This window comes from Epinephelus fuscoguttatus, linkage group LG18 (assembly GCF_011397635.1).
Source record: "Epinephelus fuscoguttatus linkage group LG18, E.fuscoguttatus.final_Chr_v1".
Lineage (NCBI taxonomy): Eukaryota > Metazoa > Chordata > Actinopteri > Perciformes > Serranidae > Epinephelus > Epinephelus fuscoguttatus.
The window spans coordinates 28,023,864-28,043,566 of record NC_064769.1 but is presented as its reverse complement, the minus strand read 5'-3'; the positions used below and the strand labels follow the sequence as shown (position 1 = coordinate 28,043,566).

At 38.7% G+C, this 19,703-nt stretch overlaps 1 protein-coding gene across 2 annotated transcripts in view; it reads right to left on the bottom strand.

Moving 5' to 3' along the window:
* The window catches only part of tjp2a (tight junction protein 2a (zona occludens 2)), a 51,411-nt gene that overhangs the window by 19,359 nt on the left and 12,349 nt on the right, over nucleotides 1-19,703 (bottom strand). Inside the window, exons 2-3 of one of the 2 annotated variants that reach the window (XM_049603969.1) lie at nucleotides 15,691-15,820; nucleotides 4,622-4,675 (exon numbers count right to left, since the gene is read on the bottom strand). In XM_049603969.1, coding sequence (XP_049459926.1) covers nucleotides 4,622-4,675; nucleotides 15,691-15,696 — 60 coding nt within the window. In that variant the 5' untranslated portion in view covers nucleotides 15,697-15,820. Of the gene's footprint in view, nucleotides 1-4,621; nucleotides 4,676-11,427; nucleotides 11,696-15,690; nucleotides 15,821-19,703 lie in introns of those variants that run through there. The other variant, XM_049603968.1, reaches the window with a different exon arrangement.

The window sequence follows — 19,703 nt, the reverse complement described above, 5'->3', positions numbered from 1 at the left end:
TCTGCGGTTTGCTAATTTCGTTTTCTTGCCTGTGTATCTGCCCGTATCACTCTGTGTTCTCTCTTTGAGCTCTGAGGTTTTTGCAGGTCTGTGAACGAAGCACAGGCGGAGCTCTTCACAAATTATTTTCCTCAGCAGCAGTTTGTCAAGTTTTAAGTCGTGGAGTGGATAACTGATCAATCCATTGTATCATATTTGATCGGATCTCATTGATGGATGAGAGCAGCTGCTGCAGAGGCAAATTTTGTGACCCGGCAGAATAAATGATTAACTCTCACTTTCACCACGCCTGACATTCTGCTGCTCTGTCTTCGCTCAACGTAGGCTCTGCACTGCGAGAGTGTGGATCCATAATATCCCAAAGGTATATATAGTCCCATAGCACTCCTAATGAATGGTCAAGATCCGAAAACAGAAAATCAGAACATAGCGGCAGATGTTTTACTCATTGTGGGCTGTCGCAAATACCGTAAAACTTCAATTCATATCCCGAGTTATTATTTGCTTAAATCACTGACATTAATGGGCTCATGTTTAGGACAGGCCTTAATTTCCTTTCACATTAAACTGTTGCTCAGCAAAGAAATACAATCAAACTGTTTGTTTAAACCAGCATGAATGCTATTTGTGTAAAAATTAGGCTTCAGATAGTATATCAATTATGAATCATTAATTTGATCTAGCTCCGACAGACAGAGAGGGTAACTGAGGAATGGACACATAGGTTGAGGTAGCCAACAACCCAGTTTTATATGTCCAAAGCACCTCTATTAAAAAAATAAACTGCTTAGCAACCAGACCAGGCGTCTAATTGAGACAGGTCTTTATTTGTCAAAATGTGTAGCCACATCGGGTTAGTAAAAGCGACTGGGCATTTAATTTAATTGAAGTTTTACGGTATATGAATGTGTGGGAAACCCTGTATTGATATCATAACATGAGACTAGATATTGTCTTTTTTGGTTATCATAATATCACAAGTGTTGTCTTTTCCTGGTTTTAAAGGTTGCACTGCATTAAAGTAATGTAATTTTATGAAGTTACCAGGCTGTTCTAGCTGTTGAATTATTCACCTGTACCTACTTAGGCATTATAGGCACACTACTGATGATTATTTATCAAAAAAACAGAACAAAAGTCATGTAAATATTTTGTCAAAGCACCAACAGTCCACCCTACAATATTGCTGAAATATCAGTATCGTGGTATTTGGTCAAAAATGTCATTGTATTTAATTTTCTACATATTGCACGCCCCTACAATGATTACAGTTGTAATCATTGTCCCTAATAAATAAAGCATGTCTCTGCAGATTTATGTTATTATGCCATATTATGTTACGTAATTAATATAATTATAAATGTTGAGTAATTCAATTTAAAGATGGTATTTTTCCTTTCACAAAGTAGAGATGTTCTGGGGGACACAGGCAGCAGCAGCAGCGGTCACATGTGTAAAAAGATTACTCAGTTAACTAATGGTAGAAAAGAATAAAAAGTAGACGTGCAGAGCCGAGTGCGACAGCTGGCTGTGGTGGGGTTGGGAGTCGGGGGTCACATGCCTGCAGCAAAGGACCTTTTTGTACTAAATCTGCTTTTCTGGCTCCAGTGAACCGCAGCAGGAGACAATGAGCTCATCATGATGATTACCTAAGCTCAACTGGTTTGCTCTGCTCACATTGTTGTACACCTGTTTAACGGTAACAGCAGCATAGAACTTGGACCACTTGGCTGGTGGCGAGATGTGGCACAAGTGTGACACATCCACATTGCTCATGACTAAAATCATAATTGTCCAATATGGACTGTATTTTATTCAGGCCTAGATCTACAGCTGCTTGTGTGAAGATAACATTTAACATTAGAGAACTTCTAGAAAAACATTTTTATATTTCTCAAATGCATCCCATTAGTATGAGTCCATGTCAAGTGATACACAGCCGCCATAAACACAATTTAACAGATTACAAACCTTTAACTTAGGCTATGATTTCTCACTTAGTCTTAGGTTTTCATTTTGTAACATGAAGTTTAACAATTAGTATCAAAAAGCATAATACTGGGAAAGCTGGAACACTCAAAGAATGTGTGCGTTTTAGGGCTGTACCCAAATATTCGGATATTCGAATATTCATTTCTATGGGTAGGTATTCGTTATGAAAATTTGGTATTCGATATTAGTTTTTTTATTTACTTTTTTTTTTTTTTTTTTTTTAATTTTTTTTCATGCTAAATGTAGTCTTTTTGTTGTAGGTAAATGTAGGTTATCAATAAAAACCAAAACTTTTAAATTGCATTGTTAAAAATGTGAAAATATAGTATCATCTACCAACGGAGCTTGTGTGTACGGCACGCTTGAGCGCATCTGTCTGAGGCTGTGGATCAATGTCAAGTTTTACCACTTTATCACTATTCCCGCTAACTTGTAGCTGTTTTTTCATTATCTTTTGAATTTAATATGAATTATGGAACCGTTTTTGTCAATGTTTGTTTCCCCCGTTTTGTACAATACATTATTGTTTAAAGTTTCAACAACTTTCTTTTGGAGTGCGTGACTTTTGAAAACGACCGCTGACTGTCACCTGCTCAATGCATCAGTATCTTCGGATGCCATGACAGTAATAGCCAATAATGTCAAAATATCATTTACAGACTGATTTAACAGACGATCACTGCTGCCCAAACCGCAGGTCCATTTGCGGGTCCCACGGGTTACGGGTCGACCCGCACATCACTACTCAGCTCAGTCTATAAATGCTGTACGCAACAGTAAGGCTATAGACATTATATTCTATTCAGGCCGGCAGAACCAGCCGCGCATCGGCTCTACAGTGCACGACACTGCTGATTAACCATTTTATTGCAGCACAGAGTGTCTGCCAGCAACCAATTACTTGCAGAGGCTTCCTACAACTTGTTTGAATGGTTCCGATTTAATCAGAAGACAAATTAAACAGGATGACTAGCCAATGTGAACATCAAAAGAAAGCACAGAATAATGTACTGAAGGAGACTGTTGGGCCATCACATTTTTTTGCGGTTTGAGAGCAAAGATCCGGTCGCTGCTGTGCAAAACTCAGCAATACAATTAGGTCCGAAAAAAACCCGGAGGAGTGCTTCGCAAGGAGTCTTTGAAAGGAGCCGAGCCTGCCGTAAAACCGAACAGAGCAGGCAGCACGGCCGCAGCATTAGGGCCCTATGTCCATCAAAGTGTTTTTTCCCCCCAACTGAAAATGCCAGGCGCTCCACAGGAAGTGCCCAGCTGGGGGTGTTTGAGAACTCTTTGGAGACACAGCATTTTTTCAGTTGTGTCTGATTGCTTTGATACTGAACATTCGCGGAGTAAATGTCAGCACAAAGTGGAGTACTTGCTTTGGATCGGGGGAAGCCTGATGCAAGCAGGGAGAGAGGACAGACACGCAGGTCTGTGGGTTCATGAGAGGGACAAATAAATGAAACAGATTTCTCCTCCACTGTTGTTGCCCCTCCTCTACTGTAACTGAACAGCTGACAAGCGAGTGTTTTTAACCAAAATTTAACATGTTTTAACTCTCGTCTGTCAGAGTAAAAAAAGCCAACCGACAGTGCTCAGCGTAGAATTCACGCCCAATTGCTCGGCATTTGTAGCGCAGCTTAATACGGCACTCCCATTGCAAAGCATCACAAATAAAACGCTGGCCTAAAATTTAAAAAGCTCCCTAAGGCTTAAAGTTATGCATAGTTATTTATTGCTGCTGTGAGTGACAGCTGGGTGCCATTTGTTGACAAGTTGGTAACCCAGTGTATAGACTTAGCCATAGCTGTCACCATTTCAGTGTTTTCAGTTCATGAACGTTAAATGTAATGTTTTGGTCGCCTAAAAAAAAAGTCTTGTTAAGCGTTTGGTTGACCTAAAAAGGAGCTGTATGTTCAGTTCTTCCAGTAAATTAATTTTGTTTAAATGGTGTTAAGTTTGTTTTCCCCTGGCAAAAATTAGCATTATCACAGTTAACAGTACTGTAAATGCACCATGCTAACCAAGTTAGCAGGTAGCACCAGGGTTAGGTCCATTCTCTTGTCCAAAAATGGTCACTTCTCACCATTTTTGGCTCCCAAAATTTAAGATTGTGTTGGTCAAAATGCCAGACTTGGAGCTTCAAGATGGGAGCACACAATCCAGTGGGTGACGTCACCATGGCTACATCCAATATTTTTGTATAGTCTACGCTAAATGCTCCACTGTGTTCACCACTTTTTTTTTTTTACCACATATATAAAAATTGATATAGTTGAACTTATTGTGTCAGTTCTTCACCATACAGCAAGCTCAGGAGCTCATCAGACGAGGCAAAACTGAAAACTACAATAATTATATTTTTTCCATGATTGCGTAAGTTAAGTCGGGCTCTCGCTCAGAGGACAGAGGAACGTCTGCTTCATTTGTAGTCTGGATGCTGTTTGCTCTCTTTGCTGTTCGCTGAGAGCAACGTGTCAAACTAATAATTTAAATGCACTCCATGTGAGGAACTGGGAACAACAGCCTGTGTTTATGGCTAAAATGTAAATACTGTAAATGAGATGAGGTCTGGTGTGTGTGTGTGTGTGTGTGTGTGTGTGTGTGGTGGTGGGGCAGATGGACTCACCCTCTGCAGGGTCACGGTGTACTGCTCCCACACGGTCTCTTCCATGACCGGGTTCTGTGGAGAGAAAGGAAAGATTACCATGGGGAGTTTCATTTCACTGAACAGATTAATAATGTATTACGTGATGTAACGACAAAGCCAGTTCATTAGCCTACGCTGTCGTTACACAACCAGGAGCTCCCAGAAGAACAATGACAGGGCTCCGCAGGACTGTTTATAACAAGTCTGAAACTTCTGGCTGTTGCTGATTAAATATTGATGAGACAGTGAGTTTTCTTTAACGAGCACTTGAACATAAGTCAGGATGAAAGTACTTCTTCAGACTGTTTCATGAAACAACCAACAGGTTACATAAAGAAACCACCACCTGCTAACTTATAACTGATAACTCTGCAAGGTCTAGGGCTGCAACAGTACATCCATAATCAATTAAAATGATCATTTTTGATTGGTTGTCAGGACTATCAAAAAATGTAAAGAGCACAAAATGATGTTTTGTTTTGTTGTCCGAGAGTCAAAAACCTCAAAAAGGTATTAAATCTTATAAAACAGAAAAAACGAACCACATCTTTGCATTTAAGAAAGTGAAACCATTCCTTTTTTTGTTTCTTAAACTTTATATAATCACGATTAGTTTCCTGGTAAGTGACTGATCAATAATCAAATCAGTCCATCCATTCATCAGCAGTCCTTCTGAAGTATAAACTAACTTTTGTCAGAAATATTCCATCATTTAAGACCAAGTGAAAGGTGATTTCCAAAATCCAAAAACGCACATCATACCTCAATTTCCCTACAAAAATGTAGCATTAAGTCAGTTTGAGTTTGACTACGTCCATCAGTCTCTACTCTCTGAAAATACCAACACTAAATGTGATCCCAAATACTAATTTTACACCAGTTGACGCCACTTTTCTGCATTTCTGGATCCCTAATTTCAGAGCAAAACTCAACTCAACCCACTCTCAAACACTCAGGTTGATTAAAAAAGATCCATGACAGAACCGTCCCACTGCCCAGCCGACCCAGTTGCCCTGGCCACAGATCTGATCGAATCTGTAGCAGAATCACACTCACGAGTCCCTGAAGGATGCGTATGGTCTTGACCGCGTGGGCCCATTTCCTGTGCAAGCTGAGGACGGTCTTCATCATTGGCGCTCTCAGTCTCTTCCTATCTGCGTCTCTCCCTGTTCACCGCCAGCGGTGCTCTGGCAGACTGATGTGCGCCACAGCCTCCTCCATGGTCACAGCTGCACAACCACCAGCAGCTCTCTTCCTGCATCTGCCCGCCTGCCTGCCTTTGACGTAAGAGGGATTCTGCTGGCCTACATTCAGCACAAATCCCACCGTCTGCAGACAGTGTAAACATACAGACACACCAACTCCTGCACAGGCACACGGTGATTAAACGCCCGAGTGTTCATCCACAAACACAACGGCAAATCACCACACATTTTGGGTTTGATGTCTGCTTACTCCCTGAGACATATCAGACGCTCTTCAAAGTTTTGGAGATGATTCACATATCGGCAAAGACAAACAAACACTTCAACGTGTGCGGAGTGCTAATTTGAGTTGGTGACAGAACAATGGTCGGGATTTTCAGTTGTCGGGGGGATTTTTGGGAACTAAAGTGGAGGGAGAAATCTGTGTGATGCTGACATCTCAGGCCCAGGCTTAGTGAAACGGGGGCACGACTAGGACTGGCAGCTCACCCACCATAACCCACTTTTCTGATCTTCTGGCCTACAAGAGGAAACCAGATGATGAGCAGCAGCAGCAGCAGCAGCAGCAGCAGCAGCGGGGAGACAGCTGAGAGCCATACATCTGTGTGAATGAAAGCAGGACAAATGCTATCTATACGCTACAGAAACAAAGAACAGAGAGGATTTTTATTGTGGCTCTGCCATTTGTACTGACCATCTAGAAAATCTTCTTAAAGAGCAAGTCTGATATTTTTCAACCTGGGCCCTATTTTCCCATGTTTTTGTGTCCAAGTGACTAATGGGAACAACATTTTTTTGAAATTGGTTCAGTACTGAGTGATGCAACAGGCTGCAATGTAAACACTTGTGGTGTGTTAACACCGTCAATTTACATCCACTAAAAGTGCTTGTCTTTGCCACTGATAGGCTCAGATTATTGTTCAAGTGTCTGACAACATTACGGAAAGGATCCCTACAGAGACAGACCTTTTTGTTAGAGTGAAATCCTTTTGTTTAAACAGAAACAACCCCGAAATCAATACCGCCAAACCCACCAGACTCCATTTAAATAAACAGTAGTTTAACATGTATAGAGCCAGCATATTTTCACATCTAACAAATGATGAATTGGGGGTTTATATTAGCCAAATCAGAGTTTGTGATTGTTGGAACAGTGAGTAGATGAGCCAAGATGTTTTTTGTGAGATCAATTTTGTTTCTGTTGACTTTGAACAAAGTGTGTTTTATAATAATAAAATTATTTTTTAATTATTTCAATGGAGTCTGGTGGCAATTTTGGGGCTGCCTCTGCTTAAACTAAAGTGCTAACTCTTTTTTTTTTAAAAAAAAAAACAACAACAACAGATCTATCTCTCAAGCAAATTTCCCGTGTGTGCATGTGGGTGTCATTTTGTATTTTTTTTGTGTCCCGACTCTCTAAATTCTGAGGTTTTTGCAGGTCCTTGAACGCAGCGCAGGTAGATCTCCTCTGAGTTCATTTTTTTCCTCGGCAGCAGTTTGTGGAGTTTAAGTTGCGGGGTGGGAAATTGATCAGTCAATCTGAGCAAAGCTGATCAGATCAAATCGATAGATTTAAGGAGCAGCTGCTGCAGAGGCAAATATTTAGACTGAGCACAATTAACAGTTACGTTTCACTTGCACTGCACCTAAAGCTCTGCTGCTCTGTCTGTGTGGTGAAATGAGAAACCAAATGGTATTTATATTGTATTAGTGCTCCTAATAAACAGTCCAGCCTCAAAAATAGAGAATCAATAAGTGGCACCAGATGTTATTGTGGCAGGCGGCAACAAATAAATGAATGCGTGGGTATCCATGCACTTAGAAAAATAACAAGAGCCTGTCAGTGGCAAAAACAAACACTTCTACTTGATGCAAACTGACAGTGTGAACATGCCCTGAGTGGTTACACTGCAGCCTGTTTCACTGCTGCCATCTGCAGTGGTCTCACTCAATACTAGACCCATTTCAAAAACTGTTCTCCCCATTAGTCACTTAGACACAAAAATATGGGAAAATATAGTCCAGGTTAAAAGATACTGAACTTACACTTTTACTTTAAATGATCAAACCCAGCAGAAAAGAAATCCATCTCCAGAATTTGCTTGAACCCAGTGACATGTCCTTGAAACAGGGCAGGGTATACAGTATGTCTGGGAATCATTTAAGTTACAGTAATTTGAAAGAACAATTATTTTAGAGTAAGGTTTTATGAACTTGTAGAGTATTTAATCGTTACGCTCAACTGAGGTGAACATCCCTTTGCACCAAAGGCCAAAACACTGCAGGAGAAGAAGAGAGCACCACTATGTGCAGACAGAGGAAACATATTAACTCATGAAAGTCGTATAAATGACTTAGAGGCAGCCAGTGAAAGTGCTCTGTGCAAAGCCAAACCAGTTTTAATCAGACGGTCTTCTTGTGCTGTGTGATATGATTGTGATGGCTGCTCACAGGCAGGCCTGCTGGATAAGTCCTAGCCTCCTGAGTGTTGGCCATTACATAACAAGACACAAACACATTTTCAAAGAGTTAGGTTGAAATACTGGGTCATCCTCGCAGGCCGTGACCTTGAAAAAAATCTTTTGAAAAGACAGAGACATGGAATGCGTGGGTGGACTTTAGTCAAAACTAAAAAAACACATTGGGTGACTTTCAAATACAAACATGCACAATTATAGTCGTTATTTGTTTTCTTCTTTGCTGTGAAAGTGTTTTTCACAAGTGGAGAGATTCGTTTGAGGGATTTTGTGATTAATTACTGATTGCCTTTAATTCCCACACATTTTTTAAAAATGATTGAAAAAAAAAAAAAAAAGGTTTTTGCTAATCAGGGATGTTTCAGTCTTAGTACTTATTCAAGCTGCAAATAAAAAAGCATTATTTTATTATCATTTAATCTACTTATTATTTTTTAGTCATTGTTTAGTCTATAAAATTTATTTTAAAAAAAAAATGTCCAAAACGATGTTGATAATTAGGAAAAGCAGCAAATCTTCACATAGAAGATGCTGGATCCAGGGAATGAGAAATTTTTACTTACAAATAACTCAGATGATTCATTCATTATCAAAAAATGTTGCCACTTTAATTTTCTGCTAACTAAACTAACTGATTAATAAGCTCATCATTTCAGCCCAGGTGTCAAGTAGAGTGGACGATATGTTAAATCTTTCAATACTGGTTTCAGTACCAATATAAGACATGTCTTATAAAACTGTACAAACAAGAACTGCAAATAGTTTGAAATTTTACTGCAATGTATAAGATGCTGACTTCAAGATAAAGTACAAATTCAAATCAAAACCTGAAATCGTTATAGCATGTGCAATAAAGAAAAGATGACTCACTTTCTGGTTTCCTACTGAACATTTCTGAGTCTGCCAACCTCAGTACTCAGCATGGTTATTGTAGGTAATTAAAACTAATTTAAGATGAGAACTATGTATAAAAAAGATTTTAAATAACTGAAATAAAACAAATAACTGGACTTTAAAAGGGCTTAGACTGAAACAAAATTATGTACTTACAAACCTGATCAAAATAAAATAAAAATGTGCAGGAAATGTTTTTGTCAAAGAGGCCAAATTTGTTAAAACAACAAGTATCAAGAGGCACTGGTGCATATGTTTATGGAGACTGGGATGCCTACATGACTGTGAGTCAATTGGTTTCACCTGTTGTGTTGGTACCTATTCTGAACTTCTTAAGCCCTGCCCCTGGCAAATAGCCCCACACAGAGCAAACCCACTCCAGAAACTAACATAAAGTAATTCATTGGCAGTCTCTTGTTTATTAAGGTTTTCTTGAGTCTACTTCCAGCATACTTATTAGTGTATATTAAGCAAAAAAATTAAAATGGCTATGCTCTCTCTGTTCACAAAACATGTTTTTATTGTCTATACCGAGGGAACGTACAGAGTTTGGCAAGAAAGCATTTATGTATGCAGCTCCTTATATGTGAAATCTTCTGCAGAAGGACTTAAAGTTGCACTCATTGATTCCTCTCAGCCGTTTCAAGGCACTGATGCGGGATTTTTTTTTAACGCAGTCGTCTATATGCCAATGTCTCGGTGTGTCTTAGCTGGTCTCTGTAATCATGTGTAGTGCAGTTTTTTGTGTTTTTTTATGGTTCATTTCTAGTATATATTAACATACTTTATGGCTTTTCTTTGAAGTAATCATATTTAGTGTTTCATTTATATAGCTTTACATTTTTAGTCTGTGCTTTTGTTCTATGTTGTCTGTAACTTTTGTTGCTGCCTGTCTTGGCCAGGACACTCTTGAAAAAGAGATCTGTAAACTCAAGAGGTTTTTCTGCTTAGATACAGGTTAAATAAATAAATACATAAAATAAATTAAGTCCTTCCCCTGACAAATAACCCCATAGTATAACTGTAGCCAGTACTATCAATTAAAAAAGCTGCTAAGAGGCTGAGTCTGGCTGTCAACTGTGACTCGTTGAAAGAAATCCATGCATTTTTATGATCATTTATCAAACAAACAACTGACAAACTAAAGCAAAATGAGATTACGGTCAACAGCAAAAAGAAGAAGAAAAAAAAAAATCGGAGCCAACTCTCAGCCTCTTTGTCAAAACAAACCTCCGCGCCAGTCGTGAACAGGTAAAATGATGTGAAACTACACCCACACCTATGCCAAATACAACCAGAAGTGAAAGCGACCAAAAGAAAATACACATTTTGGCTCCAACAATACCCAAAAAAAAAAAATACCACTAATACTGAAAGTAATAAAACTAAACTAAATCATCACAACAAAAAGTAAACCCAAACATGCAAACCCACTCTGGAAAATACCTGAAAGTAAACTCAATTGAAATATAAATACATATAAATAAAAACTGATTTGGGAGAATTTCAGTTTTTAAACTGTGAAACTTAAGATGTGTGGCTTAAGCCAGGTGTCGCATGTGAAGGCCATTTTTTTTTGTTTAGCAACTATCAATGCATTTACTGTTTCACTTCAGGAAGGCTCAAAGTTTTTCCTGTGTGCAGCTGGCTGCTGGTAACAGAAAAGTTAAACAAGCCTGCCCCCTACTGGAGACAGAGCCACGCTACACCGTGAGGCACAGGAAAAAAAACAACACACCAGTACACGCATAACTTAAATAATAAAACCATTATAATAACCTTTGCTATTTCTACTTTATAATGCACTGCAGGCCACATCAATGCTAACTGTTGCTCCTTGAAAAAGAGTGATATTCAAAACAAAAAATGAAGCTGTTTTCAGCGCCAAAGGACAGAAAGATACCACTAAGTGCACTGTAAATGAGTCCATGTAACCAATTATAGGAGAGGTGGAGATATATGTGAAAGTTTAAGGGTCAGAACAACGTTTAAAAACAGGATTTAATAACTTTAAACGTGTTCCAGCTAACTCACAAACTAGCTGACAGTTAGCTTAACATCAGAGCAGGTGCAGCAGGATGCAACAGGCAACTGGGATTCATGGAAACTCCTGAATAACTACGTCTCCCGTAAAACACACACACAAAACACTGTAACAGAAGTATAGTAACCTCGTAAATAATTTGACTTTAGCTGTGTTAGTACTTACGGTGAAATACTGAGTGGCGTATCTGCTCAGAGAGAGCAGCCCCCCTCCGTTTACTGGCATCACGCACTTTGAACTCCCCCGACTGGAATTTAAGATTACACAAAACTACAACTACTTAAACGTTTCCGGTCGGATGTACGCCAAAGTTTTAACGAAAGTGAGGGGTTAAAAGTCTAAGAAGTATCGTAAACTTTACTTTAAATATGGCACTTAACTTCCCAAAAACATCAAGAGTAGGGATTCTGGGCAAAAATTAGCGCCGACGTCTCCTAGCTTGGTTCAGGTTATACCAAATGAGAGCAGAGGGGGGTTAAATTTAAAAAGTAACTGTGATAGATTGACAGAAAGCTAATACAGCGTGTTATAACATCAGCCTCGTTTTAATTTAAGAAATTTTATTTGGTTATGAGTAATAACACACACGTGATCACATTATAGATATATGTGTGAGTACGGGTTGCACCACTAACACCGTCCACATGGATCCGTCCAAAATTCCCATTGATTTTTAGGGAGCCTGCTGTGAGGCTCCAGACAGACAACACAAAAACAGATTTAATGCAGCATACCGCAGAATATTACTTAGAGATAGACATGCAATTTTAGGATAAAAAACAAAATTTAAAAAAAAGCATCTAAGCAGATAGAGGGAATTCATTTGAAATGTGCTTTAGAGTGTATTTAAAAAAAGCCTTATATTCAGCAAATGCCCCCAAAAGGCAAAAAACAAGATTAGTTCAGAGAAGTCAAAGCTCTTGAGAATAAAGACTGCAACACAAAAACAAATTAAATCCAGGGCTGGACAAAATATCAATATAATAAGAGGAGATATTGTCTTAGATTTTGGATGCATAATATCATGAGTTGTTTATTCCTGCGTTTAAAGGCTGTGTTACAGTAAAGCAATGTAATTTTTATGAATTTACCAGACTGTGCTATTATTTGCCTTCACCCACTTAGTCATTACATCCACATTACCGATGATTATTTATCAAAAATGACAGTGTGATAAAAATTTGACTGGGATGACTATATCATAATTGATTAATGAGAACATACATCACACCGATGAAACAGAGTGTTGAGATCAAAAAATGCTCGTCATTAAGTCCTAGGCTCTGCTTGTTAGGCATGTTTCCAGACAGTTTCATTCTGCCTAGCAAAGAGAAAATGATGGTCGAATTATGTTTGCTAAAGGTGCTGTTCAGTTGCGCTCTGCTGGAAGAATGTGTGTTGCCCCTCTCTTGGCTGTTGGTTGAAGGATTTAACAGCAAGTCTGGCTCTTGAAAAACTCACCTACTGTGTATAGTGAGAAATAGGGCTTCCAAGTTAACTGATATTTGGGAAATGTATTTGGAATTTGTAAAAAAAACAAAAAAACAGTGACATTAAAGATGCTTTGAAAACATGACACTAAAGGATGCAACTAATTTGAGGATAGTGTGCTGTACCCAGTTTTACCCAGTTTTGTTTTTGTTTTACTGCATTATTATTATTATTATTATTTATTTATTTTTATGTATATAGAGATTTTTTTTTAATAATTATTATTATGAATATTATTTTAATACCTAATTTCCTTCTATATGTAATGCTATATGTTCTACTGTTCTATCTTGGGTGGATTCATATATGTTTGTGCAACTTGTTAAATGTTTAACATCAATAAATATATGTTTACAGTCAACCCTACAATAACGTCACAATTTTGATATTGAGGTATTTGGTCACAAATATTGTGATGTTTGATTTGCTCCATACCTCCCAAGCCCTAATAAAACCCATATGCATGGACGGCCATGCATGGGCATGTCAACATACACACCGAAACACACACCTCGTCCTTAAATAGGAGAGTCATTGTTAATTGTTTTTTGTCTCTGTTCTTATTGTGGTCTCTTCTTTGACTTAGTCTTTGCCCGTATTTTACAAAATATGTTGTGTTGTATTTTTATTTTATTTTTTTTAATACACATGAAGCCTTTCATTCATTCATTTTCCATAACCAAAACCAACACTAACACTGGAGAACATGCAAACTCTGCACAGAAGGGCTCCGCCACCTTGGGTTTGAACCAGGAGCCCTCTTGCTGTGAGGCGACAGCGCTAACCTTTACACCACCATGCCGCCCGCATTCCTCCTCGTTACATAAACATGAAAATAGATAAATAATAACATCTATAATCATTGCCCCTGAGTAACTGATACAACCAATACTTATGACAGCCACTATTTTAGCTGTTTTATTTTGCTTTACAAGACGAAATACCTTGCAGTGAGGAAAATACACCACATGGCCAACCTTAACATTAACGCCACACTGTATTTGATTTTTTAACCATGTCATTCCAGAAGCATTACCGTTAATCTACTGCTTAGGCAGCCTCTACTCTTCTGGTTTCAGGCTTTTCACGAGATTTTGGAACCTGGCTGCAGAGTGTGTCTCTCATTCAGCTACAAGAGTATGAGTTCCAACACTGATGATAGGTGATGAGGTCTAGCTCACAGTCAGCATTCCAGTTCACCCCCAAAGTGTTGGATGGGGTTGAGGTCAGGGCTCTGTGCAGACCAGACAAGTTCTTCCACTCCAAACTAAGTAAACAATTTCTTTGTGGACCTGTCTTTGTGCACAGGGGAACTGTCCTGCTGAAACAGGAACAAGCCTCCAGCACACTGCTGTAACAAAGTTAAGAGGTACACTACTGTCTAAAGATTTACTTTCTCTGGAACTAAGGGGCCCAAACTATGAAGAACAGGCCCCAGAGCTAAAGTACACAAAAGTATGTGGTGGTTATAAAGCTTTGTGTAAAAATGTAAGGCGTTTACACATGAGCGGCTGAAGCAAAGGTCTGGAGAAATTAGACACCCATGTGTAGCTGTCCCACAATAACCTATTGTGTGTGTGTGTGTGTGTGTGTGTGTGTGTGTGATAATCCATTCAAGCATGCCCATATCTGGTATTTTATCAACACAAAGTAAATCACAGATAAGAACACCTGCTGAAAATGTCCAAATCCCTAATACCACATGCAATTTAACAGTTTTCTGTCAATACCCATCATATTCACAAATATCAGAGGCTTTTCTTCTGGCAAAAAAAAGGCAACACTTTATCCAACATTTTAACTTCTAAGCAGCAGTGCTTTAAGAATGATGTAATGGCAATAAAATTTCTAAAAAATCCAGGTCGATCAAGTCAAATCCATTCCATCAACTGGAATATGTGAAAGAGGCCTTAAAATAGGCCATCCTCATGCAAAACAGCTTCACTGGCCTGAATAATTTGTGTGACCAAGTCATTAAAACAATGAAGCTTCCGGGACACAACATGTCTCTCTGGTTAATCATCATCCTGGATGCAGGAGGGGTCACTAAAGCGCACTTGTATTCAAATAAAGGAAGGAAGTCTGGGAAACACTGACTCACGAAACCTCAGATCTCCAAATCATCAACAACATCAGGAGAGAAGCAAGAAGCAGCCTTGTTTGCAGCTTACCAACTATTTTCGGATAAACTAAATTTAAAAAAAGCATGCATGCATTTTTCATCTTATCCACTGATGGGATTATGAAAGAGCTTCAAAAGATTAAAATTCATGAAAATTTCATCAAGAGACAAACACAGAATCATCCGAGCAACGTTAAAGCAACACACTCGCTAAAGCTGAATGGACCTGTGAAGGTTTCAAACGCAACATACAGAAAACACACAGACCTTAAAGTAGAGATGCAGAAATAAATTAAATCTATTGACTTGTACGTGTGCAAACATATCATGAATATAGCTGCCTCATGCTTCCATGTGACTGGATTACAAACTGGAAAGTCTACAGCATAATAAATGCTAATGTTTAATAGATTAGCAAATTCAAGACTGGTGAAGTACGAGTGCAGACATGTCGGATTAAACATTGAAAAACCACACATACGTCCACACCAAATCAGACTCTGCGTGATGAAAACTAGAGCTGCCACAATTATTCAGTTAGTTATCAACTAATAAATGAATCGCCAACTAATTTGATGATCAGTTTGAGTAATTTTTTAAGGAAAAATAAAGTCAAAATTCTCTGATTTAAGCTTCTTAAATGTGAATATTTTCTGGTTTCAGACCTTTGAGGACATCCTGGGTTGATATTTCATAGACCACACAACTAATCGGATAATAATACTTGACAGATTAATCAGCAATGAAAATAATCATTTGTTGCAGCCCTTGTCAAAAACACAACATCATTGCTAAAGATTATGAAAACAACGTACCATCATAATAGCCGAGTAGCTGCGTGAAGAGAGGCGGCGTAGATACAAGTACTGGGCTTCTCTGGACCAGCGGAACTTGCGGCCGGACTTGAGCAGGTCAGTGCTGGTCTGGTCAGTGCCAGGCTGCTCCCTGTGCACACAGAGAGAAACACACACTTTTAACTGCAAGCTCTTGACTACAAGTGTGTTACACCTAAAATATATTTGTAGAAAATCAAGCGTTTACTTTGAAGATATTTGTCCAAAGAGATCAGTCTATGATGTGTGACCAAGTGACTGCATCTCTGTGAATGGCACCAAAAAACCACTTTTGGTCTCTATAGCTAATTTCAACATTCCTGCCAACTGTACAGGAGGTGAAGTTTTATACAAATAATCCATTTAAATGTTATTAAGCTTTACGGTTTTGTATAACTAAGGGCGTGACTGCTTTCAGTTACAAACTGTCTGCAAGGCTTTACTACAGTCTGTGAGTCAGATCCACCCCTATTCCTTCACAGCTTTACCCTCACATCCAAATATGGTCACTTCTGGCTCCAATATACCAAGATGGTGATGGGCGAAACCGAAGTCCACAAACCAATGAGTGATGTCACTGTGGCTACGTCCATTATTTTTTACATTCTATGCGTCTGACCTCAGTATTATTACCAATAAATACACCATTTTTATAAAGCACACTGATCTTACATCTTTTAATTTGCAGTGTAGATCTGAAATGAAATCGACCTTAGGTAGTTTGGCTGTTGCAGTTAGTGCTACAGTCGTATCAAGAATGAAAAAATAACACCCATGACGTCAAATTTATGTCATCAGGGTTACCTCAGCTTGGGCTTTGAGACTAGCAACTTTTAAAGATAAAATTGTGCTACAAATTGTTTGAAAGTTGTCAGGATTAACCAGGCAGAGAGGATCTAATGGCAGATACTATCCAGTTGCACTATGGCAAATGTAGGATGCAGTGATCTTGGAGCTTGACCCTTGTCTGGCCTCAGCAGAAAAAATTCACAAATGCTAATTAGTCTGGACCCTTTCAATTAATTCTTGATTTTAAATGGGCTTTATCAGCAAATGTAGAGCAAAATGTCTCTAGAAACAGTTAGACAGACTTATGACGAATCAGATCAACGACACATTTGATGCAGTGCAGAGCGACAGACAAATGTATCAGACTACAGCGTGCAGAGATGAGCTGTGAGGGTGTAGCATCAATACATCTGTAAATGAGTGTTAATGATTTTGTCATCAGAACTATTAGGGACTACAAATCAGAATGTCTTGACCTCTGCTGCAATTTTGACCTCTTTTTTAAAATCCATTTCTTTTAAGTCCCGCAACTTTATGAAAGTGCAATATTAAAACACTGGACGACCCCTTCAAGTGCAGATTTGGACAAAGACAAATCTAATACAAGCTTTTCAACAGTCTTTTTTTTCACCTGCTTGTGAGGACCACACCAGTGATGAACATTCATTCAAGAAAGATCAGGGATCACCAAAGTAGGATACATCGAGTGAGTACCCTGAATGTATGTACAAAACAATGTTGAGATATTTCATTGGGTAACTGAGAACTTCAACCTGATTATCCTTCTAGAGCAAACTCAGAGGATCACAGAAGTCAGTAATTATCTGCTATTTATAGGATTTCCACCAAATTTCATGGCAATCCACTCAAATGTTGTTGAGATATTTCAGTCTGGACCAAAGTGGAGCAACCAATGTTTCCATCCATAGCCAAACCTCTAGTGACTAAAATGCCAAAAAGTTTTCTCAGATGTCCTTTTCTCTGTTTTATTTAATTGTAAACTCTATTTTTGGGGTTTGGACTCTTTCTCAAACTGAACAAGTCCTCTAAAGATGTCACTTTTGGGCTCTGGCACAATTTGTTAACGTTTTGTTGACACTTCCCATGTCATTTTTTGCACATTAAATTAATGGTGGATGAAAACCACAGCACACATCTCATTTTTGAACAGTCACAACAACAGCTAAAACCTTAACTGCAGAGGAAATAAAAGCCAAACATTTAAAAGACCCCAGGACCAGATGAGAAAAAGTAGAGCTATAAATAGAGAATCAAATGCCACGTTTCCCAGAACTAAGCCACTCGTGTATGGCTCCGCATAAAGCCAGAGGAGACCCGGCTCACACTGATACTACTGACTATAATACTATAATCTGCAGTCTCACTTCGAGAGCAGCGTCCTGACCTGATCACCAACATGTCCGAACATGTGGCGTTCTCCGCTGACCTCAAACAACTTTTTGTTTCTCAACTTCATGGCAGCGAGTCAGACATGAGGCTTCAGATGCGCTCAGACGGTCTTACTGGATACAGTCAGAGACTATTGGGATATATTCTGAGAGTTGGGAAAGCAGGTTGCCTCTGCATGACTGAACCTGCTGCTCTGTACACATTCAGCACAGACCTGTAGGTTCAGTTTGGTGTCTCCAACAAACTACACCTGCCAATCGTACCACTGCACAGAAGGAAGTGTGTATCTACTCACAGACAAGAGGCTGCTTCTGAGATGTTAACATTAATGGTGTCATCCTCGGCTGAGCTAGAACCTTAGCTAGCTTGGTGCTAGGCAAGCAAGCAGCAGAGGCACGCTTCCTTCTGTGCAGTGATATAGTTGGTGGGTGTTGCGTGTTAGAAAGAAAATAGTTCCTACATGAAGCTGCTCACAACAAGGTCTGTGGATTATCTTAAGGAACCAGGTCATGACTGTTGTAAAGAGACATTGCTGTTGAGTTTTTCAAATGTATTTTTTGGCACTTTGCACACCACAAGCTGAGTGCCAACTAGTTCCGTTACATTGGAGAACAAGTAGACATCTCTATGGTCAATATCTCCAACACTGCAACTTACACCAAACAATCTAGACTGATAAACAGCACCATAGGTGATTTTGCGGTGATCTGTCTCATTAAATGTTTAACAAATAATTTATTATTGCACTTCTGACTCACGAACGACAGATACAAGCAGCAAGAGGCCAAGTTATCCTGACTTTTAGTCCCTGGTATGGGGTCAAGCTCCCAGAACTATGGATGCTGCATGCTAAAACTTTATAGCATCTTTCATTAAACATTCCATGTCTGATAAATGTCTTTTAAAATCCACTCCCTCAATTTGTAATGTAGGCCTTCTGTTCTAAATTTAAAGTCTTAGGAACAAATCTCAAGTATTACAATGGCACCAGTATTTATAATAATAAATAATATAAATAAATAAATAATAATAAATTATAAAATAATAATAAAATAAATAAATAAATAATATACCAATTTTCAAACTACACCCTATTCAATCAGCTGTAACTATGACTGAGGTATAACAGATTAAATTTACCTGCCTTACCATTGATTCAGTTCACCATATTAACATAATTTAAGTGCCTGTTTCACTTTCAGTGGAATCACACCATGATGTCATCATGAAGATGTTGGGTACACACTGTGATACACAATTCCTGCATCAATATTGACGAGCTGTTTTTATATTATACTACGTTACACTGTTCGACATTAGTGCAGTGGTTCTCAAACTTTTTCTGTCACACCCCTCTTCAGAATCTGAAAAAAAAAGTTCATGCCCCCTCCACCCCAGAAGTATTTAATTAACCATTAACAATATTTGGGGAAGCAAGCAACTAATAAAAAGGATCCAGGTTACATTTTAGTGAAGTAAACATCAGCGTGATAACATCGGCAAACCCTTGGTTATTTTCCCTACATAAATCGTATCTATTCGACTTTGTTTCACTCTGTATTTTTCCCCTGGTCATCCACACCCCACCTGCGGAAAGAGCTTGTAAATGTATTTGCAAATATTGGTTTCAAAGATAAAATTTGCTGCTGTTCATTTTTTAACCCTACTGAGACGATTAAGTAAATGTGGCCGGTAGCAACTTGGTTTGTCGAATAAAACTATGGTAATTGTAATTATAAAAAAAAAACCTCAACTCCTACAATTGTTGAAAAGCTACTACTACTACTCTGACTTTA